Genomic DNA, 19,049 nt, shown 5'->3' with positions numbered 1-19,049 from the left:
CCTCCCGAGCACGGCAGCTGGCAGTCCAGTGCTTATGGCAGAACCATTCCAAGAGCTATGACAATGACACTGTTGATAGCTCTGGAAATGGCGCTGCCATCGGCACCACGCGAGGCTCCGTCCCCCCTGCTCCTCCTTGTGCTCCTCAGGGGGAAGGAGCGAGGATGGAGGAGCAGCTTGTGCTCAAGTCCCTGAAACCTTGAGGAAAAGGTCCCAGTGAGGTGTCTGAAGAAGCCTTCAGAGGTGCTGGCTGCAGTCTGCTGCTGGAATGTGCCCTTGGAACACAGAGCACACACACACACACCACACCTGCCTGCTTCCCCTTTCCCCTGGGTTTAACTGGAAAAAAGGGAAAGTCTCCCTCTCTTTCCTCATTTGCCCATGGCAGTTTTCTGTCCTTCTCTTTGGGTCCAAGCCAGAGCTGCTGCCCAGCCCTGGAGTTCCTTGTGCTGGGAAAAGGCACCCTCTGCTCCTGCCCAGCAAAGTGCCCAAATCCAGCTCAGTTCATCCTGGAGACACTGCTGGTGAAGCACTGGTCATCCTTGCTGCCCTTCCAACTGGAGGCCTGTTCCAGGCTGGGTATTCCCATCGGTTCTGTTCCTCAAAACTGAAGGATTCATGCTTTGGGAAGTTGGGCAGCCCCTGGTTCTGCTGCTGAAGCCTCTTTCCAAGGCTTCTCTTGTACCACAACAGCCAGAACTCCCAGCAGGGATCATCCTTACCACACCAAGGGGTTGTTGATGAAGGGAAAAAGACAAAAAGGAGCTTTTCCTTCTCCTTCCAGGCACATCCTGCAGCCTCCAAGGACCATTGTGGGGAAAGGTTTGAGTTACAAGTTGAAAGCACTTTTTCTGATGCCTGAGGTGTTTCAATCAGCTGTGCTCCTACAACAGGCACTGACAACTTCTCTCTCAGTGCTTCTAAGCCTCAAAAAAACCCCAGCACAATCTCCAATAACTTTTGTGCAGCCTCACCGAGGATCTCATCAATAACAGCTGTGACAAAATCAACTGGGGGATATAAACAAGGACAAAGAGAGGAGCAGAAGAACAAGAAGCAGTTTTCTCACCCCAGTTCTGTCTTCAGACCAAGGAAAATTGGCCCAGAGCATGGAAGGAGCTGCCCAGGGCACCTTTTCCCAGGGCATTTTGATTTTTTTTTGTTCTTTTTCCTTGCTGCTTCCTGAGTCTGAATAATTTTGCTGCTGTCCTGACCTTGAGGGAGGTATTTGTCACTTTGACCAGGGAAGTGTAAATTCCTACCAGACCAGACGGGGAAGGTTTTGTAACTACTTTGCATAGATATGATGGAAAATCAAGATTTTCCTCCCTGTGCCCAGCAGAACCAGGAGAGAGGTGTTATGTCCAAGGGTCACAGGGTTTGGCAGCAGCTCAGCTTGGATTGTTCCAGACAGAGGCAACAACTCCCCTGGAGAGCAGAGAGAGCAGCACACCCAGCAGAGCACACCTGCAGCCTCTCTCCAGCACAGATTTTTGGGAAAATTGCAGCCAAGATGGATCACAACAAAGGGATGGACACAGGGATGCTTCCAGAGGGGTGGGAGCGCACAGAGACACTCACAGAGGACATTTCACAGACACCTGGCACAAAGGACTGAGGGAATAACAGCTGGGTGCAGCTTCAATGGAGACCTTGGAGTGCTCAGTGGAGCCTTAGATCCCAAAATGTGAGGAATCCTGAAGTGTCCCAGGCCAGGCTGGACAGGGCTTGGAATAACCTGGGAGGGGGGAAGGTGCCCATGGCAGGGGGTGGGAGAGGGGAGTCCTGAGGTCCCTTCCAGAGCATTCCATGACTCTCTGTCTCCTGCAGGCCTGGGAGGGATGGTGGCAGCTCTCCCCCAGTGCTGGGTGCTCTGCAGAGCAGCTCCAGGGAGCAGATTGCAGCCTGAGCTCAGCTCTGCCTCCCCTGTGCCCAGCCCTCCCAGGGAACCTCCCTGGGGAAACTTCCAGGTGGAGGAACAGAAACTGCCCTGAGCTCTGCTGCTGGAAGGGAACTGCTGAAATCTGTGTGCCTGATGAGGAATAAACAAAAGCACTGAAGGGAAAAGGAGAGGGAAGCCCCTGCCTGCCCCAGATCTGTTGGGCTAATGCAGGTTCAGAGGGAGCTGTGCAGTGCGCCCAGGATTTGGGGCAGGGTGGAGGGATGGGTACCTGGGGATGCTGCAGCTGCTGTGGGGTGTGGCACTGAAGGGAGAGGGGCATTCCCTGTGTCCTCTCAGTCCCTGTCACTTGTCAGGCCAGGTCCCACACAGGGAGGCTGTCCCTGTCACCACCAGGAATTTCTCAGCCCTGGGGTGAGCCCTGCTCCTTTCCCCTGCCCTCGTTCCTAAACCATTTTGAGGAGGAAGCCAATCCCACACTTATTCCACTCTGCTGGAGCTGCATGTGTGGAAGTGCCTGGCCCTGGAGCATTCCATGGTGGCAGGAGCCCAGACTGTTCCTGGAAGCCTCTGAGCTGCCAGGTTTAACCAACTTTAAACGGGTCTTGGACACTGCCAGGGATCCAGGGCCTCCCCACCCTCACAAGGAAGAATTTTTCCTAATACCCAAACCCACTCTCTGTATCCTGCTTTTCTCTGTGTGCTGCCCACTGAGGACACCCTGCAGTGCTGCAGCCTGGTGCTTGGAGTGAGAACAACCATCCCAAAGGGAAAATCCCTGTTATCCACATTGCCCTGCAGCCAGGAGCCCACTCCCAGTGCCCTGCCAGACACCCCCATTCCCCTGGGGCTGCTGCCTCCACCCCACAAGTGTTAAGCCATAAATAAGGGAGGGTTTATAGAGGGTTGCAATAAACAGTGAACAGACAGAGCTGCAGTAATAAAAGAAGGGACTTACAGAGCATGGTCATGGCTAGACAGGAGCTGGTCTGCTGCAGAAGAGCAGGAGGAGCTTGGAGACAGAGGAACAGCCACTTTTAGTGCAGGAAGGAGCAAAGACAGACACAGTGAGGGAGTTAAAGGGGAAAAAGGAAAAAACACAGCACTGGTTAATTGGGAAACAGCCCCACATCAAACACTGAGCAGTCAATGGCATCAGTCAGAGCTACATCCCCAAACCTCCCACTGAAAGGAGCCTGACTTCAGTGCTAGAACCACCTGAGCCACCAGCTGGAGTCTTTTTCTCCATAAACCATTCTGGGAATCATCCTGCTTTTCAAGAGAATCTCCCCATAGGGTTTTAGGCAGGAGTTCTCTGCCGAGCCTGTTTTCCAAAACCTCTGCAGCTCTGGAAGGGATTTGGGAGCTGGGTCCTGCCTTCCTCCCAACCATTCCATGAGCACCAACCACTCCTCTGCTCTCAGGATCCTCTCTGGAGGAAGCCACATCTGGCTTTAAACCAAATTCCAGGGAGCTGTAACTTGGCCACTTCATTTGTCCCCATGATTTTAGCAGCCGTGCTCACTGCTAAAAAAATCTGATTTATGAGGCAGTGCAGAGCTGCTGGAGATCCCTGCCTGGGTGGTCCTGGAGTCTTTTGACAGCTCCAACGTGCTGGAAATGCTGGGTTGGGGTTTTAGGTACAGATGGGAGGGCAATAGCTGAGCTCCCTGACTCAGTCTGCAGTGCAGGGGGACAGCAGTCACCTCTTCACCTTTACCAAGGCTGGATCTATTCCTGCCTGCAAGGATGAGCTTCAAACCCCCCTCTGTGGGCTGCTGGTCCCTCACCAATCCCCTGGAGTGCAACAGGGAATTCCAGGGGCTCCTAAAACAGCTGTAACCCCTCCCTCATCCTGCACTTTTCTCCTGAGCCAACAAGAGCCTGAAACAGTGCACAAGAAAAAGAAAATTCCCCTATAAAACAGCACTCCTGGACTGGAAGAAATCAAATTTCAGGCATCTACAATTCCTCAGAGTTAAACAGCTTTCCTTATGCCATGAGAGGATAATGTAGAACTGCCCCTGAGCGTGGCTGAGTCTGAAACAGGAGCTTGGGAGCTCTGTGTGTGCTGTGCCTGCAAACAGGAGAGCCCACGAGGGAGGAGAGGAGGGCAGGGGGCTCCAGGACAGCCCAGCAGCCTGGGTGCCCAACTATGAATTATGGGACAAGAAGAGCTCCAAGGTGAGCAGACACAATTTTACAGCCAAGTCTTCCCAGGCAAACACACGTGAAGCCAAGCATAGGGGGAAAGAAGGTTTGAAGGAAATTAATTTAGCTTGCAGCTTATTTTAAAGGATTTTATGGGCTTGCTTTAAAATTTATCAAGGACAAAGATCCTTTCAAAAACAGAGGAATTGGTTTGTCACTGAAGTGCAGCGCTCATTTCCCTGAGTTCTGTGAGCTGCTGTTTTATGGGGTTCTCTCACAGAATGGAACCATGGAATATCCTGAGTTCCCACAGGATCATCCAGCCCAGCCCCAAAATCCCACCCTGGGCACCCCTGGGAGCAGTGTCCCATTCCCTGGGCAGTGCCAGCACCCTCTGGGGAAGAACCTGTCCCAAAATCCAGCCCCAGCCCTTCCCTCGGTGCTGTCCTGTCCCAGAGCAGAGATCAGAGCCTGCTTCCCCTCGCTCCCACAGAGGCTGAACAGGGCTGTGCCCAGGGAGGGATTTCCAGGGATGCCCAGGAGCCAATTCCCTGCCTGGGAGGTGGGTGGGACACCCCTGCAGGATAAAACATCCTCCCCTCCAGCTCTTTGAAGCTGTCCTGGCAGCACCTGTGGCCGTGTCACTCCTGATTGCCTCCCTGCCTGCGGAGCAGCTGCTCTGTGCAGTTCTTGTCTCAAAAGCTGGCTCCAAGTGTTATGAAGTGCTTTCAGTGCTAATAAACACCAGCTCTGGTGCTGTAAAAGCCTGTCACAAAAGCAGCACAGGGCATGAATCTCCCTGAATGCATTAATGTGCCTTTAATATATCAGTGGAAAGTGGGACTGCTTCTGTGCACTGACAGATCAATCTGAGATAAAGTTACTCATAGATAACATTAATGTGAGACATGACCAGTTTCTTGATTTTTTTCTTGAGTTTGCCTGTTTGGCTCTGCTCTGTTTCATGTAGCTTTGCAAAGGGATAAATCCATATTTTTTCCTTCAATTCTTAAATAAATCTCCACAATATATTGTTCAACATTGCACTTAAAGTGAGGTTTATGTGTTTTTCCAGAAGTGGCTTCACTTCAATGATGGAAAAAGCACTGCCAGGACTGAGAGCTTGGACAACATGGAGGTTAAAGGAATTGTTAGGCTTCATTTTGAGAGAGAAAAGGATTTCAGAGCAGGAAAAGGCTCCTGTGTGGATGCCACATCTTTGGGCTGTGACATCATATCAGGGCAAAGTATAAAAAAAATTGGGAGGGGTACCCAGGGAGGTTTGGATCCCCATCCCTGGAGGTGCCCAAGGAATTCCTGGAGGTGGCACTCAGTGCTCTGGGCTGGGGACAAACTGGGGATGGGGCACAGCTTGGACTCGATCCTGGAGGGCTTTTCCAGCCTCAGGGATTCCACGATAACACAAACACTTCAGAGATAAAGCAAAAAGCTCTTTAGTGCCACACGCTCCGCCGTTCCGAAGCGCTTTGATGGCTCAGTGGAATGACACAAATTAACAGGCTCATTAACAACCCTTCTGCCAGATCCCCAGGAACATCTCTGAAGGGCTGTCAGCGACAGACACAATCCGCACTCGGGACGTGATTGACTCCGAAACCACTGCCAGGGAAGGCTGAATGAAGCAAGATGGGAATTCTGGCTGCTCTGCGGGGAAACAGCAGCAGAGGGAGGGAGCAGCAATTCCGGATGAACCGTGCAATGCTCCTGCTTCCAGCCCAGGACCGCCAGAGCAAGGAAAGGGCACGGAGCCAAGCCTGTCCCAAGGATTACTGTGCAAAACTCATTTCAGACCGGGCCTGGAACGTGGCTGTGCCTCCCAATCCAATTTAAGGGCAGCCCAGCAGAAGGCCTGGGTGGGAGTCCCTGGGGAGTTCCCAAAGTGCCTCCTAAATCTGGTTACCTGCATTTCCAAACGCTCTGTTCTGGGTGCCTGCAATGGTCTGGCACAGCCCCAGAGCAGATTAATGCAGAAGTGAGCACTGGAAATCATCAACTCCTGCAGGAGCAGCCACAGTCAGCTGGGTTTAACAGGGATGGAATATCTGCAGGGCAGGATTTCATTCCCACATTCCCATAGCAAGAGTGCAGCTTTACTGGTGGCAAACCCAAAGCAAGGCTGGCTCTGCATCAGTTCCCAGGCCAGGTCACCCTCTCAAGATGCACTGAGCAGCAGATGGTGGCAAGGATCGCCTCTGCCATGCCAAGTGAATCAAACCAAACCCTCAAATGCCAATTTCTTGGCTTGAAATGGAAAGTTGAAGGTGGAAGGATGCTCAGAGTTGTCCAGGGGCTGGGCTCACGGGTGGGTGAGCTCCACAGGTAATGGGAGGGGTCCCAAAAAAGGCAAATTGTTAAAAACCAATTACATCACAACAGATGTGCTGAAAGTCCTCGACACCTTCCTGGAAATACCAAATTTCTGGCCAAAACATCTCGAGAATAACAAGGTTTTCTCTCCCACAGACCTCCCAAAAGCCTTAAAAGCAATTTTAACACAGCAACAGGGAGCTTTTCCACATTGTGACTTTACAATGGGGTGGTGCATACAATGCTTAAATAAATTCTCCTCCAGCAATCAGAAAGTAAGAGAATTATTGAAAAGAATAACAAAGAAGTGAACCTAAAATTAAAATGCACTTACACAATTAGCTCTGAGTTGTAGATACTGCTGCCCCGAGGAGGAACAGAACATGACAATAATTGCTGAGGTTTCCATAGAATTTCTAACCCTAAGGCATGTGGAGCTCTTTGCACATGCTGATTTGCATTGTCTGAAAACACTTTGCTGATAAACCAAATTAATCTCTGGAGAGAAGCAGCCCAACACATTCAAAGGTCAGTTGAAGCAGAAGGAGAGTAGGTGGAGAGCAAAGTTCTATCCATAATAGAGTTTATTCAGGCACCAAAATTAGTTTTAAATCCTGTTTTGGACCTCTGGAATGAGGCAAAGGGCTGGGAGTTGGATTCAATAGGTGCTGCATTATGAGGGATGGCTGTGGTTTATCTAAATGCAGTTGGAATGTGGGGAATGTGGGGCTGAGGGCTCTGCCCTGGCCATGGATCCCTAATTCCAGCTGCAAGGCAGACCCTGCCCCACCACAACACCTTCACTGCACAAAGCACAAATCATGCAATTAAAGCAGGCAAAGATGAGTTACATCTCAGTCCTCCCAAAGCTCCAGGTGCTCTGCAGAGCCTCAGCTTCCCCACCAGACACCAACTGATGCAGAACTTCTGATCCCGAACCTTGTGTTGGGCCAAAGAACAAAAAGGGGTTCAGCTGCACTGTAATATCTTTTTCCATCATCCAGGCATATTGAAAGAGATTATCTTTCGAAAATTGAAGGAAACTGTGCTATTGTAAAACTCTAATCCCCTCTCTCCTTTGTAGGAAACAAGGTAAACATCTCGATTTCACTCAGCACAATCACAAGAAGCTTTTCTCTCACCAGAAGCTCTCTGCTCCCTCTGGGGAGGCATTTTTGGAGCTGGGACGAGGCCTCAGCAGTTCCTGCTCTTTGGGGAGCAGGGCTTGGGGCAAGGAGGCTCCTCTGCCACAGGGTGGTGACCTGGGCTTTGTGGAACACCCACAGTCCTGCACCCGAGGGTTCCTCTGCTCCTGGACCCTGCAGCAGATCCCAAATCTCCCCTAACTCAGCCCCAGTTTGTCTGAGGGACCTCAGATGGCCACAGTGCCCTGACAGCCCCAGGCACAGGGAATGGCACTGTGCAGGCTGGCACTGATGCCAAGCTGGAAAACCACGCCAGGCAAGTTGGAACATAAGTTTGGTTGTAAATATTGGCAAAGCTTCATTAAAAAATTAAGAGAGCTCCTTCAAGAAATGACAAAACTCTTTTTTTAGTTGTAACTGAGTCTAATCATCCCCCATATTTTCAGAGAATTCCTTTCCAGGTTGGCAGCTAATGAAATTTAGGTGAAAATCAAATTACCTCTTGTCTATTTAACAACATTAGCATTTCCAGGCAGCAATCAGATCCCCTCAGCTTGGGCTTGGTCTGGAGCCACTTCTGCTGGCACAGGGAGCTGATCCCTGAACTGAAACCTCTGGAGTGAAAAACACATCTTGAGCAACCTCTGGCTGCCCTGCCCTGGGCAAAACAAATGAAATACCACTGAACCCACCATTTTTAAATGCTCATCGTTTGCTGTGTCTCTCAGGCTTTTGCTCAGGCATTTCCAATAAAAGAATTTAGTGGGAATGTGCTTTATCAGCACCTTGGCAAGGGGGAAAACTCCTCCCTGATGATTCCATGAACAAAGGAACTGCTGGAGAAGGGGCAACACAGACCCCAGGGCTCTGCAGGTGCCAACAGCACAAAAACTCCACACTTGCCTCCAAAATACCCCCAAAAATGCCCAGGGCAAATCCAGTGTGAACCAGGGAGTCTGGGGAACATGGGGAGCCCAAAACATCCACCTGGGGTCCATGAACTTGTCCTGAAGGAGACAGAACCTCTCAGAGCTCTGACTCATCTTGCAGGATCATTAAAATCCCCAGGAATTTCAACCCTTTCCAGCCCCCAGCACAGCCTTGGGAAGCTCCATGGGCTCTTCACCTGCCTGAGTGCCCAGAGAAGGATAAAGAACAGGAGGAGATATTTTACCTGTCAGCCCAGATCCTGAGAGACCTGCTGGGTGCACCAGGAGCAGCTCTGAGGGACAACCTCTGCATTTCCTGAGCTGAGCCACAGTTGGAGCCCATGAAATCCCACCCTCAGTGAAATCCCACCCTCTCAGCTGGTGTGGGATCACTGCTGCACCCCCAGCACACCTGTGCTGTGGGGGAACCCTGGCTGAGAGCCACACATCACAAACCATTCAAAAACATCACAAACCATTCAAAAACATCACAAACCATTCAAAAACCACCACAAACCATTCAAAAAAACCACCACAAACCATTCAAAAACATCACAAACCATTCAAAAACCACCACAAACCATTCAAAAACATCACAAACCATTCAAAAAACCACCACAAACCATTCAAAAAACCACCACAAACCATTCAAAAACATCACAAACCATTCAAAAAAACCACCACAAACCATTCAAAATACCACCACAAACCATTCAAAAACCACCACAACCATTCAAAAAACCACCACAAACCATTCAAAAACATCACAAACCATTCAAAAGCCACCACAAGCCATTCAAAAACATCACAAACCATTCAAAAACATCACAAACCATTCAAAAGCCACCACAAACCATTCAAAAACATCACAAACCATTCAAAAACCACCACAAACCATTCAAAAACCACCACAAACCATTCAAAAACATCACAAACCATTCAAAAAAAACCACCAGAAACCATTCAAAAACATCACAAACCATTCAAAAACCACCACAACCATTCAAAAACCACCACAAACCATTCAAAAACATCACAAACCATTCAAAAAACCACCACAAACCATTCAAACACCCACACAAACCGTTCTATGGTTCCAGGATTCTGTGATCACTCATCCTTTTGCTCCACAGCAGCTCTGGCCACTTTCCTACCACCAGGGATTTCTTTTTATTCCACTGGATCCACGGAGCTGTTAAACCTCTAAAAACTGGAGCCTGAGCTGCTGCACTCTGGTTCCAGGGGCAGCAGGGAGCACTGGGGCTCACTGCAGTTCCAACCCCCCCAGGTGCTCATTTCTGCTTTTCCCCACTTTGTTTCTCTTGGCTCATTCAAGAGAAAAATCAGGAAGTGTTTTCCCTTGGAGAAATCCTATTGACATTTGGAGAAGGCCTCTCAGCGGTGGAAAAGGAGTGGTAAATAAACCTCTCACCAGAGCTTTCCCTGAAGAGAGCAATGCAGGGCTCTGAGCACTTCTGAGAGGAAAAGGGAACAGAGCAGAGTGACCCCCCTGACCCAGATGTGCCAGAGTTTGTCTGCTCTGATCACTGCTCAAATACATTTCACCCAAAGTCATCTTCTTTGCTATGGCAAAATTCCACAACTTGTTTTATCCAGGAATTCCAGCAATGCTGACCTGGCTCCCCATCCACTTGTGCTGTACAAGAGTTCAATGATTCATGGAGGCAGGAGTTTGTTGGTTTGTGTTGAATAAATAGCTACTGGTGACAGAAGAAATGCAAACACTCTGTTTCAAGGGGAGCACAGCATTTTTCAGATGATTTTGGCTTTTTCAGCCTGGTGTTGCACAGAGCCCTGAACACCCAGAAATCCCCACCTATTTACAGTTCATTTTTGTGCTAACTTTTGTCATAGCTGAGTTCAGCACAAGGTCTGTTCTTCTTGCCACTGTTCTCCCTGCCAGGGGACAACAAGCAGCTGTAAAATCCCACTGCCACAACCTCCCCATTTGCAGAAACTCTTGGTCCCTTTCCTAAAGGAGATGCAGCAGGCAGCATCCACAGGGTCAAGTTGTTCCCTTCAGACCAAATGATGCCCAAATTCACACACAACTTCTGCATCCTCCCAGCTCTTTCTGGGCACACCTCTGGAGGAACTGCCCACACCTGCTTCCTACAAACCCTGGCTGAGCACCTCAGGATTGTTTTTGCCCCATCCTTTTCTAAGCACTGACACCACCAAGATATTCAAAATGAAAGTCCTGTACAAACTCCTCTTGCTGGTGGCTGCAGGCTCTGGGCAGCCCTGGGCTGATGCCTTCAGTTTGAGCTTTCATATTTTCCAGACTCTGCACTGCACTGGTACAGAACTCCAAATTTCATATCAAGTGTCAGCAGGTTCTCCTCACAGCTCAGTCCCACAGAACAATCCTTTTCCAGCCCCAGAACCAAGGACACCGCTGCAGCTTCAGCCCAAAAGTGCAAACAACAGGGAATGGAGGGGAGCAACCTGGGAGGGTGGGACTGCATCACCTGGAGCTGGAATTGGACAATGAAGCCAGCATGGAAATGCACCCAAACTTATCAAAGTGTGAGAACTCGTGGCCAGGATCCATCTGGGGTGGAGCCACGGCCGGGCTCTGGCACTGCCCAAGGTGGATCCTGTGAAGGGCTTTTTAATAAACCTCTATTCCTGTCACCCTGTAGCCTAGGTGGCCTTCTAGGCAGCCTCTGAAGGCAGACTCACCTCAGCACGTGCGTGGAGCCGTTGATGGTGGTGGTGGAGCAGGGCACGGTCTGGCCCAGGATGGAAGGCCTTCGGTAGCGCTCGTCACCACAGCAGAGGATGATGAGGAAGGCACGTCTGAAAGCCTTGTTGAGGAAGGCGTAGAGGAAAGGGTTCAAGCCCGAGTTGATGTAGCCCAGCCACAGGAAGGCCGTCCACAGCTTGCCGGGCACCGTGTAGTTAATGAAAGGATCCACGATGTTGGTGACAAAGAAGGGGGCCCAGCAGAGGCAGAAGCAGCCCATGATGATGCACAGGGTCTTGGCAGCTTTGGTCTCCGTTTTCATGCGGTGGCTGCTGTGCTGGTCAGGGGGGTGCTGCCGTGGCTCCTGAGGGCCCTGATGTGGCTCCTGGGGGTGTTGCTGTGCTTCGTGAAGGCCCCGCCATGGTTCCTGAAGGCTCTGCCGTGGCTCCTGGGGGCCCTGCCGTGGTTCCTGAGGGCCCTGATGTGGTTCCTGGGGGTGTTGGCCCTGCTGTGGCTCCTGAGGGCCCTGATGCGTCTCCTGAAGGCTCTGCCGTGGTTCCTGGCGGGGCTCGGCCGGGTTCCCCGCGCGCTGCAGCAGGCGGATCTGCCGCGCGTGCGCCCGCGCCGTCACGTAGATGCGGTGGTAGGCCAGCACCATCAGCAGGAAGGGGATGTAGAAGGCCACCACGGAGCAGGTGATGGCGTAGGGCTTGTTGACCATGAAGATGCAGTAGGTGGAGTTGGAGGCCTTGTTGAACTGCCTTTGCTGGATCTGGGGTGCGGAGGGGAGGGTGAGGCAAGGAAGGAGGGGAGAAGTGGGAATCAGAGAACAGGTTGGGTTGGGTTGGGTTGGGTTGGGTTGGGAGGTGTCAACTGCATGGTCATAATCTCAATGCTATCAATCAATTTAGGAAGCTTTCTCTATGGCCTCAGGTCAAATGTCGTGCTCTCTTGGGAGTCAGAGTCTGTCAACCCAGAAAGTCTAAAATTCTCAGCATCCAGGACCCTAACAGGGAGGGACCTTAAAAATCATCTTGTGTCATCCCCTGTCATGGACAGGGACATCTTCCACTAGACCAGGTTGCTCCAAGCCCCATCCAGCCATCCTTGGACACATCCACAACCTCCTGGGCAACCTCTGCCAGGGCCTCACCACCTTCCATGGAAGGATTTTTTCCTAATATCCCATCCAACCCTGCCCTCTGCAGTGTGCAGCCACTCCCTTGTCCTGGCACTACAAACTCTCGTGTATTCTACCAAGAGAATAATTCTGCCTCATTTAAATGAGAACTGCAAAAGCCGAGGGGGCCAAGGACTCCTGAGGTGCTGTCAGGAGCCAGCTGGGCTTGGCCTCTTTTCCAAGGACTCCTCACTGAACTGAGAGTGAATGTGGCTAAAATCCTCTCCCAGGCCACCCCTGTCCTTGTGCCAGTCCTTCCAGGACAGAGCCACCTCAACCCCCCTTAAAGATCCCTCCAGAAATTCAGCAGCCCCTCTGCACTGGCAACAAGAAGTTTCTCCTTCTCTTCCCCTTTCCCTGAAAATTGCTTTTTAGAGAACACCCAGCACCCACCCAGCACACTGGACTGGTGTCCCTGCTCGGCTACTCACCAGATCAATGATGCCAATGCTGTTCCAGCCCTGCATGATGGGGAGGAAGGAGATGAAGGTCGGGATCACCCAGCAGCCCCCCAGCATCAGCGCGATGCGCAGCGGGGTCATCTTGTTCCTGTACACCAGGGGCTGGCAGCAGATGGCATAGTACCTGCAGGGCAAAAATGGGTCAGAAAGCAGGCTCTTCATGCAGAAAAGCCAATTCTTTATTCCCTATTCGTTATTTTTTATTCTTTATTCATTTTTCTGTAGTTTTCACAGACTTTGTGTTCAACCCCAATTAGCTGGGAGTTTTCCTGCTGCTCGGTTCATTGGTTAGAAGGTGGTTTTGTGTGTACATTTAAGATTTTTTCTATTCACAGGTGTTTATATGTTTTCTTTGCGGGTTCTCATGGGACAGATCTTTTGTTATTAAAGGTGCAAACTGGTTTTCTTCAAAAGATGAACTTGTGTTAACTGACTTTCATTTTCAAGAATATTTTGCATGGAACTTAGCTAGCTGCTTAGCTGTACTTAGAAAAGTAACAGACCTAAGCCCTGATTTGATAAAGCTTTTCTCTTAGAAGATTCCTACCTGTATACAACCCAAAACCAGCACAGAAACAGTAAGAAGAGACTTCCAGACCTTCTAAAAATTAAACTGTCAAGCCCTTTCTCCAGCTGCCTTTCAAACCAGAGGGAAAACAGGGGTCTGTATCCTGCTTCCATGGGGCCCCTCACACAGGAACTTGGGACATTTCCCCAGGTTTTACAGTGGCTGGTAAAGAAAAGGCAGAGTTTTCTGCTTTCCAAGGAGAATGAGGCCCAGGTAAATGCTGTGGGCTGTCTGAGGTGGCAGGGCAAGGGAGAAATTCCATATTCAGTAATATGGAATTTCATATTCCATATCCTCTGCACTGAGGATGTCCCCACCCTCCAAGGAACATCCCTTCCCTCCAGGCAGCCTTAGCTGAATTTCCTGCACTGGGCATTTATTTTGACAAGGCTGCAAAAGCTGTTAGCACAAATTAACAAATTGTCCCAAAGCTGTGAAACTGGCAGTAAAATGAGGTGTGTTCTTCCATTTCCCAGGAATTCACCTCTTTTCCAGCTGGGCTTTAACCTTCCCAAGGACAGGGCAAAGGTGTCTTTGCACCATCAAGGGGATGTGCCCTGAACTCTCCTCCCTCCTCCTGATCCATTCCAAATATCCCAAGTACAACAGCTCCCTGCCCCTAAAACAGTTATGACCTAAAAATATCTTCTCAAAGAGATAAAAAATCAAATTTTCTGTTTGTTTGATCCCTGTGCCAGATGTGCATCCATTACTCCATGCAGGTGGATCTCTCCATCAGGAAGGGGTAGCAAACCTAAAGCTGGAAATCTCTGGCTCTGAAATTATTATTTATTCCTAAGAAGACCAGATCAGCAAATATCCAATTGCAGACTTTCACTGGTCCTGACCAGACAATCAGTCTCAGGTTCCCAATAAAATATTTTTTTGCTCTTTAGATTTTTGGATTTCAGCAGATTCTGTAAAAAAGTTTTATGAGGGCAGCAGAACTGTGAATTAGAGGAATTAAATTAGCAAGGACACATGTGTGTATTAAAGAGCTGCTCTTCGAGCTGTGCATTTATTTCACCATGATTTGAGTGGGAACCAAGAGCTTTGTCCTAAACAGGCACAAAAATATAAGAATTTCCATTTTTTCCTAAGGCTTTTTTTTTTTAAAGTCATGTGGAGTCAACTGAATTGCTTTATTTTGATAAAATCAGATGATATATTCCACACAGAGGCTTGAAATAATATCAAAGTGTCAAAAGAAAACATTTCTTAAAAGTCTCTTTGAAACAAGATTCAAAATGTCACAGGGGAAAAATGCTGAAACAGGCATTCAGCTCCTGCAATTTGATAATTCCTCTGTTCTCCTCTGGTTTCCTGTGTGCATGAAAAATCAGCCTGTTCCTCTGGAAATCTGCACTTCCAAAAAATAGGATTTGCCAGGAGCTGCTCTTTTAGAGCTGTGGGTGAAATGTTCCTCTGGTGGAGCTCCAGCTCCCCTGGGGCTGATCCCTGCCCAGGAAATGACCTTGGAATTCCAACAGGAATTTTGGGAGGTTCACTGGGGCAGAGGGAGCTTCAGAGCTGCTCCTCTGACTCTCAACACAAAGGATCTATATTAAAAAATACATTTAAACTATTTCATTGTTTCTTATCTCAAAGTCACCCACTGGAAGTGCTGGACATCAAAGGCATCAAAGGCAAAGCACAAGAGACTCCATTTCTTTGCAGAAAGGGCAAAAGAAGAAATCCAATAAATGAAAGGATAAAACCAGCCAAGCCAGCAGCCAGCCTTTGACAAGTTGGATAAGCAAACAGGAAGAGAAAAGCACTGTACACTGATAATTAACTGCAGCAGGAAAACAATTCTTGCCAGCAGTTTGAGTGATCACATTTCTCTGCTCCTCTCTCTGCTGCAGCTGAAAGAACTACACTGAATTGTTCCTGCTATTAAAGGCCATTAGAGTAAAAATTATGCCTGTAAAAATGACACCTTAAGCTCTCATATTTCTTCCCTCCCAGTGATTCAGCAGCAATTTTCCTCCACTTTCGCGTCAGAAGATTTTATTTTATTTCACTTTGGCTGCTACCAGAATTTCCCCCGTGCTCAGGCAGCCCAGCTGGGCTCCTCCTGTCACTGTTTTGGGTGACAAAGTGCCCTGAGCAGGGTGTGGGTGACAATTGTGTGATGGGGAGGGAGGCAGAGGAGCACAGCACCCACTCCTCAGAGCCCAGCAGGGTTTCCACCCTGGAAATCAGATGTCAGACACCTGTGGGTGCCACCAGAAGGCCTGGAAGTCACAGCTGGTGCAGGAGCTGCTGGTTTGATGGATGTGGTGGCCTGAGCATTTTAACAGCTATTTATTCCCTGGGAGAAAAGTAATTATATCTGTGAGCTTGTCAATAGCCTTAGTCAGAGGTGGAATGAAGACATGCTCTGTTCTCCTGCTCCATTCCAAGCAGAGCTGCTCTCCTGGGCTCCCAAGGAACGTCTGCCACCTGCTGCTGTGGCAGCGTGATGGATGAACATACAGTGCAACACATACACATGATTAATACCATGTCCAGGCACAATTAAATATTAATTCTCTCTATTATCAGTCAAGCTCCTTGCAAATGTTCACTTCCCTGTTCCCCACAGCAGAGCAGCTGATGTGAAACCTCCTCTCCTCTGCAATGACATTCTCCACTGAAGGGGAAACACAGGAATCCTTTCCCAGAGCTGCAGCTCTTCCAATAAAGCAAAGGTTATTAAAATACTGCTCCTTTTCCTTATCAGACATTTGCCAGAGGAATGAATCAGGTGCTAACATTTCACAGGTGGCTAAAAAGAAGAAATCCATCATTCCTCTGGCCTTATGGCCACTGAAAAAAAATCACAGAATCACAGGGAAGGTGAGGAATCCTTTGAACTACAGGAAGGGACTTGGGAAGGGACCTTAAAGATCATTTAATTCCAGCCCTGCCATGGCAGGGACACCTCCCACTGTCCCAGGAGATCCAAACCCCATCCAGCCTGGCCTTGGGCACTGCCAGGGATCCAGGGGCAGCCCCAGCTGCTCTGGGCACCCTGTGCCAGGGCCTGCCCACCCTCCCAGCCAGAAATTCCTTCCCAAATTCCATCTATCCCTGCCCTCTGTCAATGGGAACCATTCCCTTGTCCTGGCACTGTTTTTCCATCTTCCCCCAGGCACTGGAAGGTCCCAGCTGGGACCCAGCTCCAGGGTTCCTGCAGCTCCTGGATCTGCCTGCCAGCAGCACAAGGGGCTGTGGGCCATGGCAGGGAATTATTGATGTATCCCAACACCTCCTCCATCCCCTGGCTGTGCCAAAGCTGCCCTGGAGTGCTCAGCTCCTGCCGCAGCCCCACCGAGGCTCTGGCCACAGCACTGCTCCTTCCTGCCTGCTGGGCACGCAGGAATGGAATTACTGAGCTGCAGGAGATCATTCCCTGCCCCTGGAGGGAAATGAAAGCATCTCCTGGTCTGCAGAGCAGTTTGGAGCTGGGAGCCTGCAGGCACCACCCTGCAAGGAGCTCTTCAGCTCTCACAGACAGACAAATCCACCCCCAGCCTTATTAACAGCCTGGCTCTGGGGGTGGCCCACACTTCGAAGCATTTGGTGTCATGTGCATATGGAAAATGATGTACAGAGCATATGCTGGATCATCCTGGGGCCAGGATGAGCCACAGAACGCTCACTGAGCACTCACACTGAGTAATACTTCACCCCCCTTAAATCATCTAGGAGAAAAGAAGCCAAAAGATAGGAAAACTGGAAAAAAGAAGACAAAAGGATGGGAAAAGTGAATAAAAGAAGGCAAAAGGATGGGAAAACTGGATAAAAGAAGACAAAAGGATGAGAAAACTGTGGGTGCCACTGGATCTCTCCCAAAGTTAGGGTGCAAGTGTCAGTGGGAAGTCACTGTCCTTGTCCTTGTCCCTCAGGGAATCCAGACTGGGACAGTCTCCAGCTGAGCCCTGACCAAGTGATGAACCTAAGGAGCCACAATTTCAATTTATTTGCGCCTTTGGGAAATTAATCCAACACTGCTGTTGCTGATATTTCAGTGAAAACAGGTTCTGGCCTCTGTATAACCAGATTTTAACATTTTTTGGAAAGAACAGCTCTTTCTATTTTCCTTTTTCCCACTGAGCATATAAGCTTTGGGCTCTCATTGCGCCAAAGAAAATAAAGTTCTGCATCGTTGGTCCAGAAAAAGAAAATGTCCTAAAATGATTATATCTAACAAAATTAAATTCTTATTAGAAAAACAACGGCCTGCTGGTGTTGAGATAATTACACTGAGAAAAATGCTAAAGAGAACAGTTAATTGGAGCTGGATAAATTTAGCAGGGAACACAAACAAATGTATGTTGCCAAATGGAGAGAGAGGGGGCTCCTGATGGTCCCCATGAGGCTGAGGTGTGTGAGGGTTGCTGGCAGTAAGGGTGGCAAAATAAATGAAATATTTCTGGAGGGTTTGCAAAGATGAATAAAGGGCAGAGCGTCCCTCAGCCTGTGCTGTGGCCATCTGCTCTGGGATTTTCCTCAGTGCTCTCAGAGCTGCGTTCTGCAGTCCCTGCCTGGTGTCCTGCCTGGCAGGGACAGCTCCACAGCTGTGTCACCTCTCTGTGTCACCTGCCCTGGGGACAGCCCCAGCTGTCCCTGCCTGTGCTGCCCCTGTGCTCCCACCTGAGCCGTCAGATCCAGTGAGACAGGCACAGGAATTTACAGCCTGGGATTTGGGGCATTTCATCAGGCTGTAGCCAGTAATTCCTGCCAGCTAGGCAAAGTTTAATCACTCTCCCCACTAACAAGCTCCCTGTGCCCTGGCCAGGCAGGGATGTTCTATAGGGCTGGGCAAACACCCTGTGCTCCCAGCCACAGCCTGGGCATCCTTTGGGCACGGGGCAGTCCCTCGTGCCCCTCTGTGATCCGTGGGCAGGGGACAAGCAGGGAGTGCTGGGCTGGAGCCCCGGGAGCAGGGCAGTGCCCGCCCGTGTCCCCAGGGCCACGCTCCGTGCCCAGGCACAGGGACAGGGCTGCTGTCACAGGATGTCACCACAGGGCTTGGGAGGCTTCACAGCATCACCTCTCCCATGGGGCTGAGCTAATTTGCTGTCCATTAATGGTAATTAATGTTTGCAAGCAGCACAAGGAGCAGCTGTCACTCTCCGGCTGCATCTGCCGTGCTTTAGGCCTGGCTTAGCAGGGATTTTGGGCTGGGCCTGAGTGTAGGATCAGTTTGGGATCCAAGGACACGCTCAGGGCTGGTTTGTGGTGTGCAGGTGTCTGAAACACCCCAGCAAACAGAGCAGGGACACAGCCCTGGGGGCCCTTCCTGGGCTGGGGCAGGAGGCAGGCAGAGGATGCTCCAGCTCCAGATGTGCATCCAAACCCCAGCCCACAGACATTTGGGACCTGTTTGTTTCTCTGTTGTTTTCTCCACCCCCCCAAAGACTTTGAGAAGTAATTGCATTGCAAATTGGACTGCAAATATTGGAGGAGAAAATTGCCTCTCCTGACAGGTTCGCTGTATTTGGAGACTCCATCAGAGCTTCTGGGTCTGTTTATCTGCAGGGCAATTATTTTTTATTGCACTGGCACAAAGGATGGACATGCATGCATAAAACATGCAATAAATAAATATTTCAAGGCTAAATCTCTCTAATGTATTAGAATATCAAAGAGATGATGAAAAAGCTTAAGGCAGTGGCAGCAAACTTTG

At 49.8% G+C, this 19,049-nt stretch overlaps 1 protein-coding gene across 4 annotated transcripts in view; it reads right to left on the bottom strand.

The window, feature by feature from the left end:
* Positions 1-19,049, bottom strand: part of HTR4 (5-hydroxytryptamine receptor 4) — a 67,305-nt gene that overhangs the window by 12,188 nt on the left and 36,068 nt on the right. For 3 of the 4 annotated variants that reach the window (XR_011681710.1, XM_071443636.1, XM_071443637.1), the window contains exons 5-6: positions 12,775-12,928; positions 11,160-11,935 (exon numbers count right to left, since the gene is read on the bottom strand). Coding sequence is in view for 3 of the 4 variants with exons in the window: in XM_071443636.1 (XP_071299737.1) it covers positions 11,160-11,935; positions 12,775-12,928 (930 nt within the window). In the remaining variant the exon portion in view is untranslated. Of the gene's footprint in view, positions 1-2,858; positions 2,935-11,159; positions 11,936-12,774; positions 12,929-19,049 lie in introns of all 4 variants that reach the window. The other variant, XM_071443639.1, reaches the window with a different exon arrangement.

This window comes from Agelaius tricolor, unplaced genomic scaffold, assembly GCF_023055355.1.
Source record: "Agelaius tricolor isolate 1412-34295 unplaced genomic scaffold, bAgeTri1.0.p SCAF_18, whole genome shotgun sequence".
NCBI classification, from domain to species: domain Eukaryota; kingdom Metazoa; phylum Chordata; class Aves; order Passeriformes; family Icteridae; genus Agelaius; species Agelaius tricolor.
Note: the sequence above shows the minus strand (reverse complement) of the source record. Positions and strands in the feature narration are given on the sequence as shown.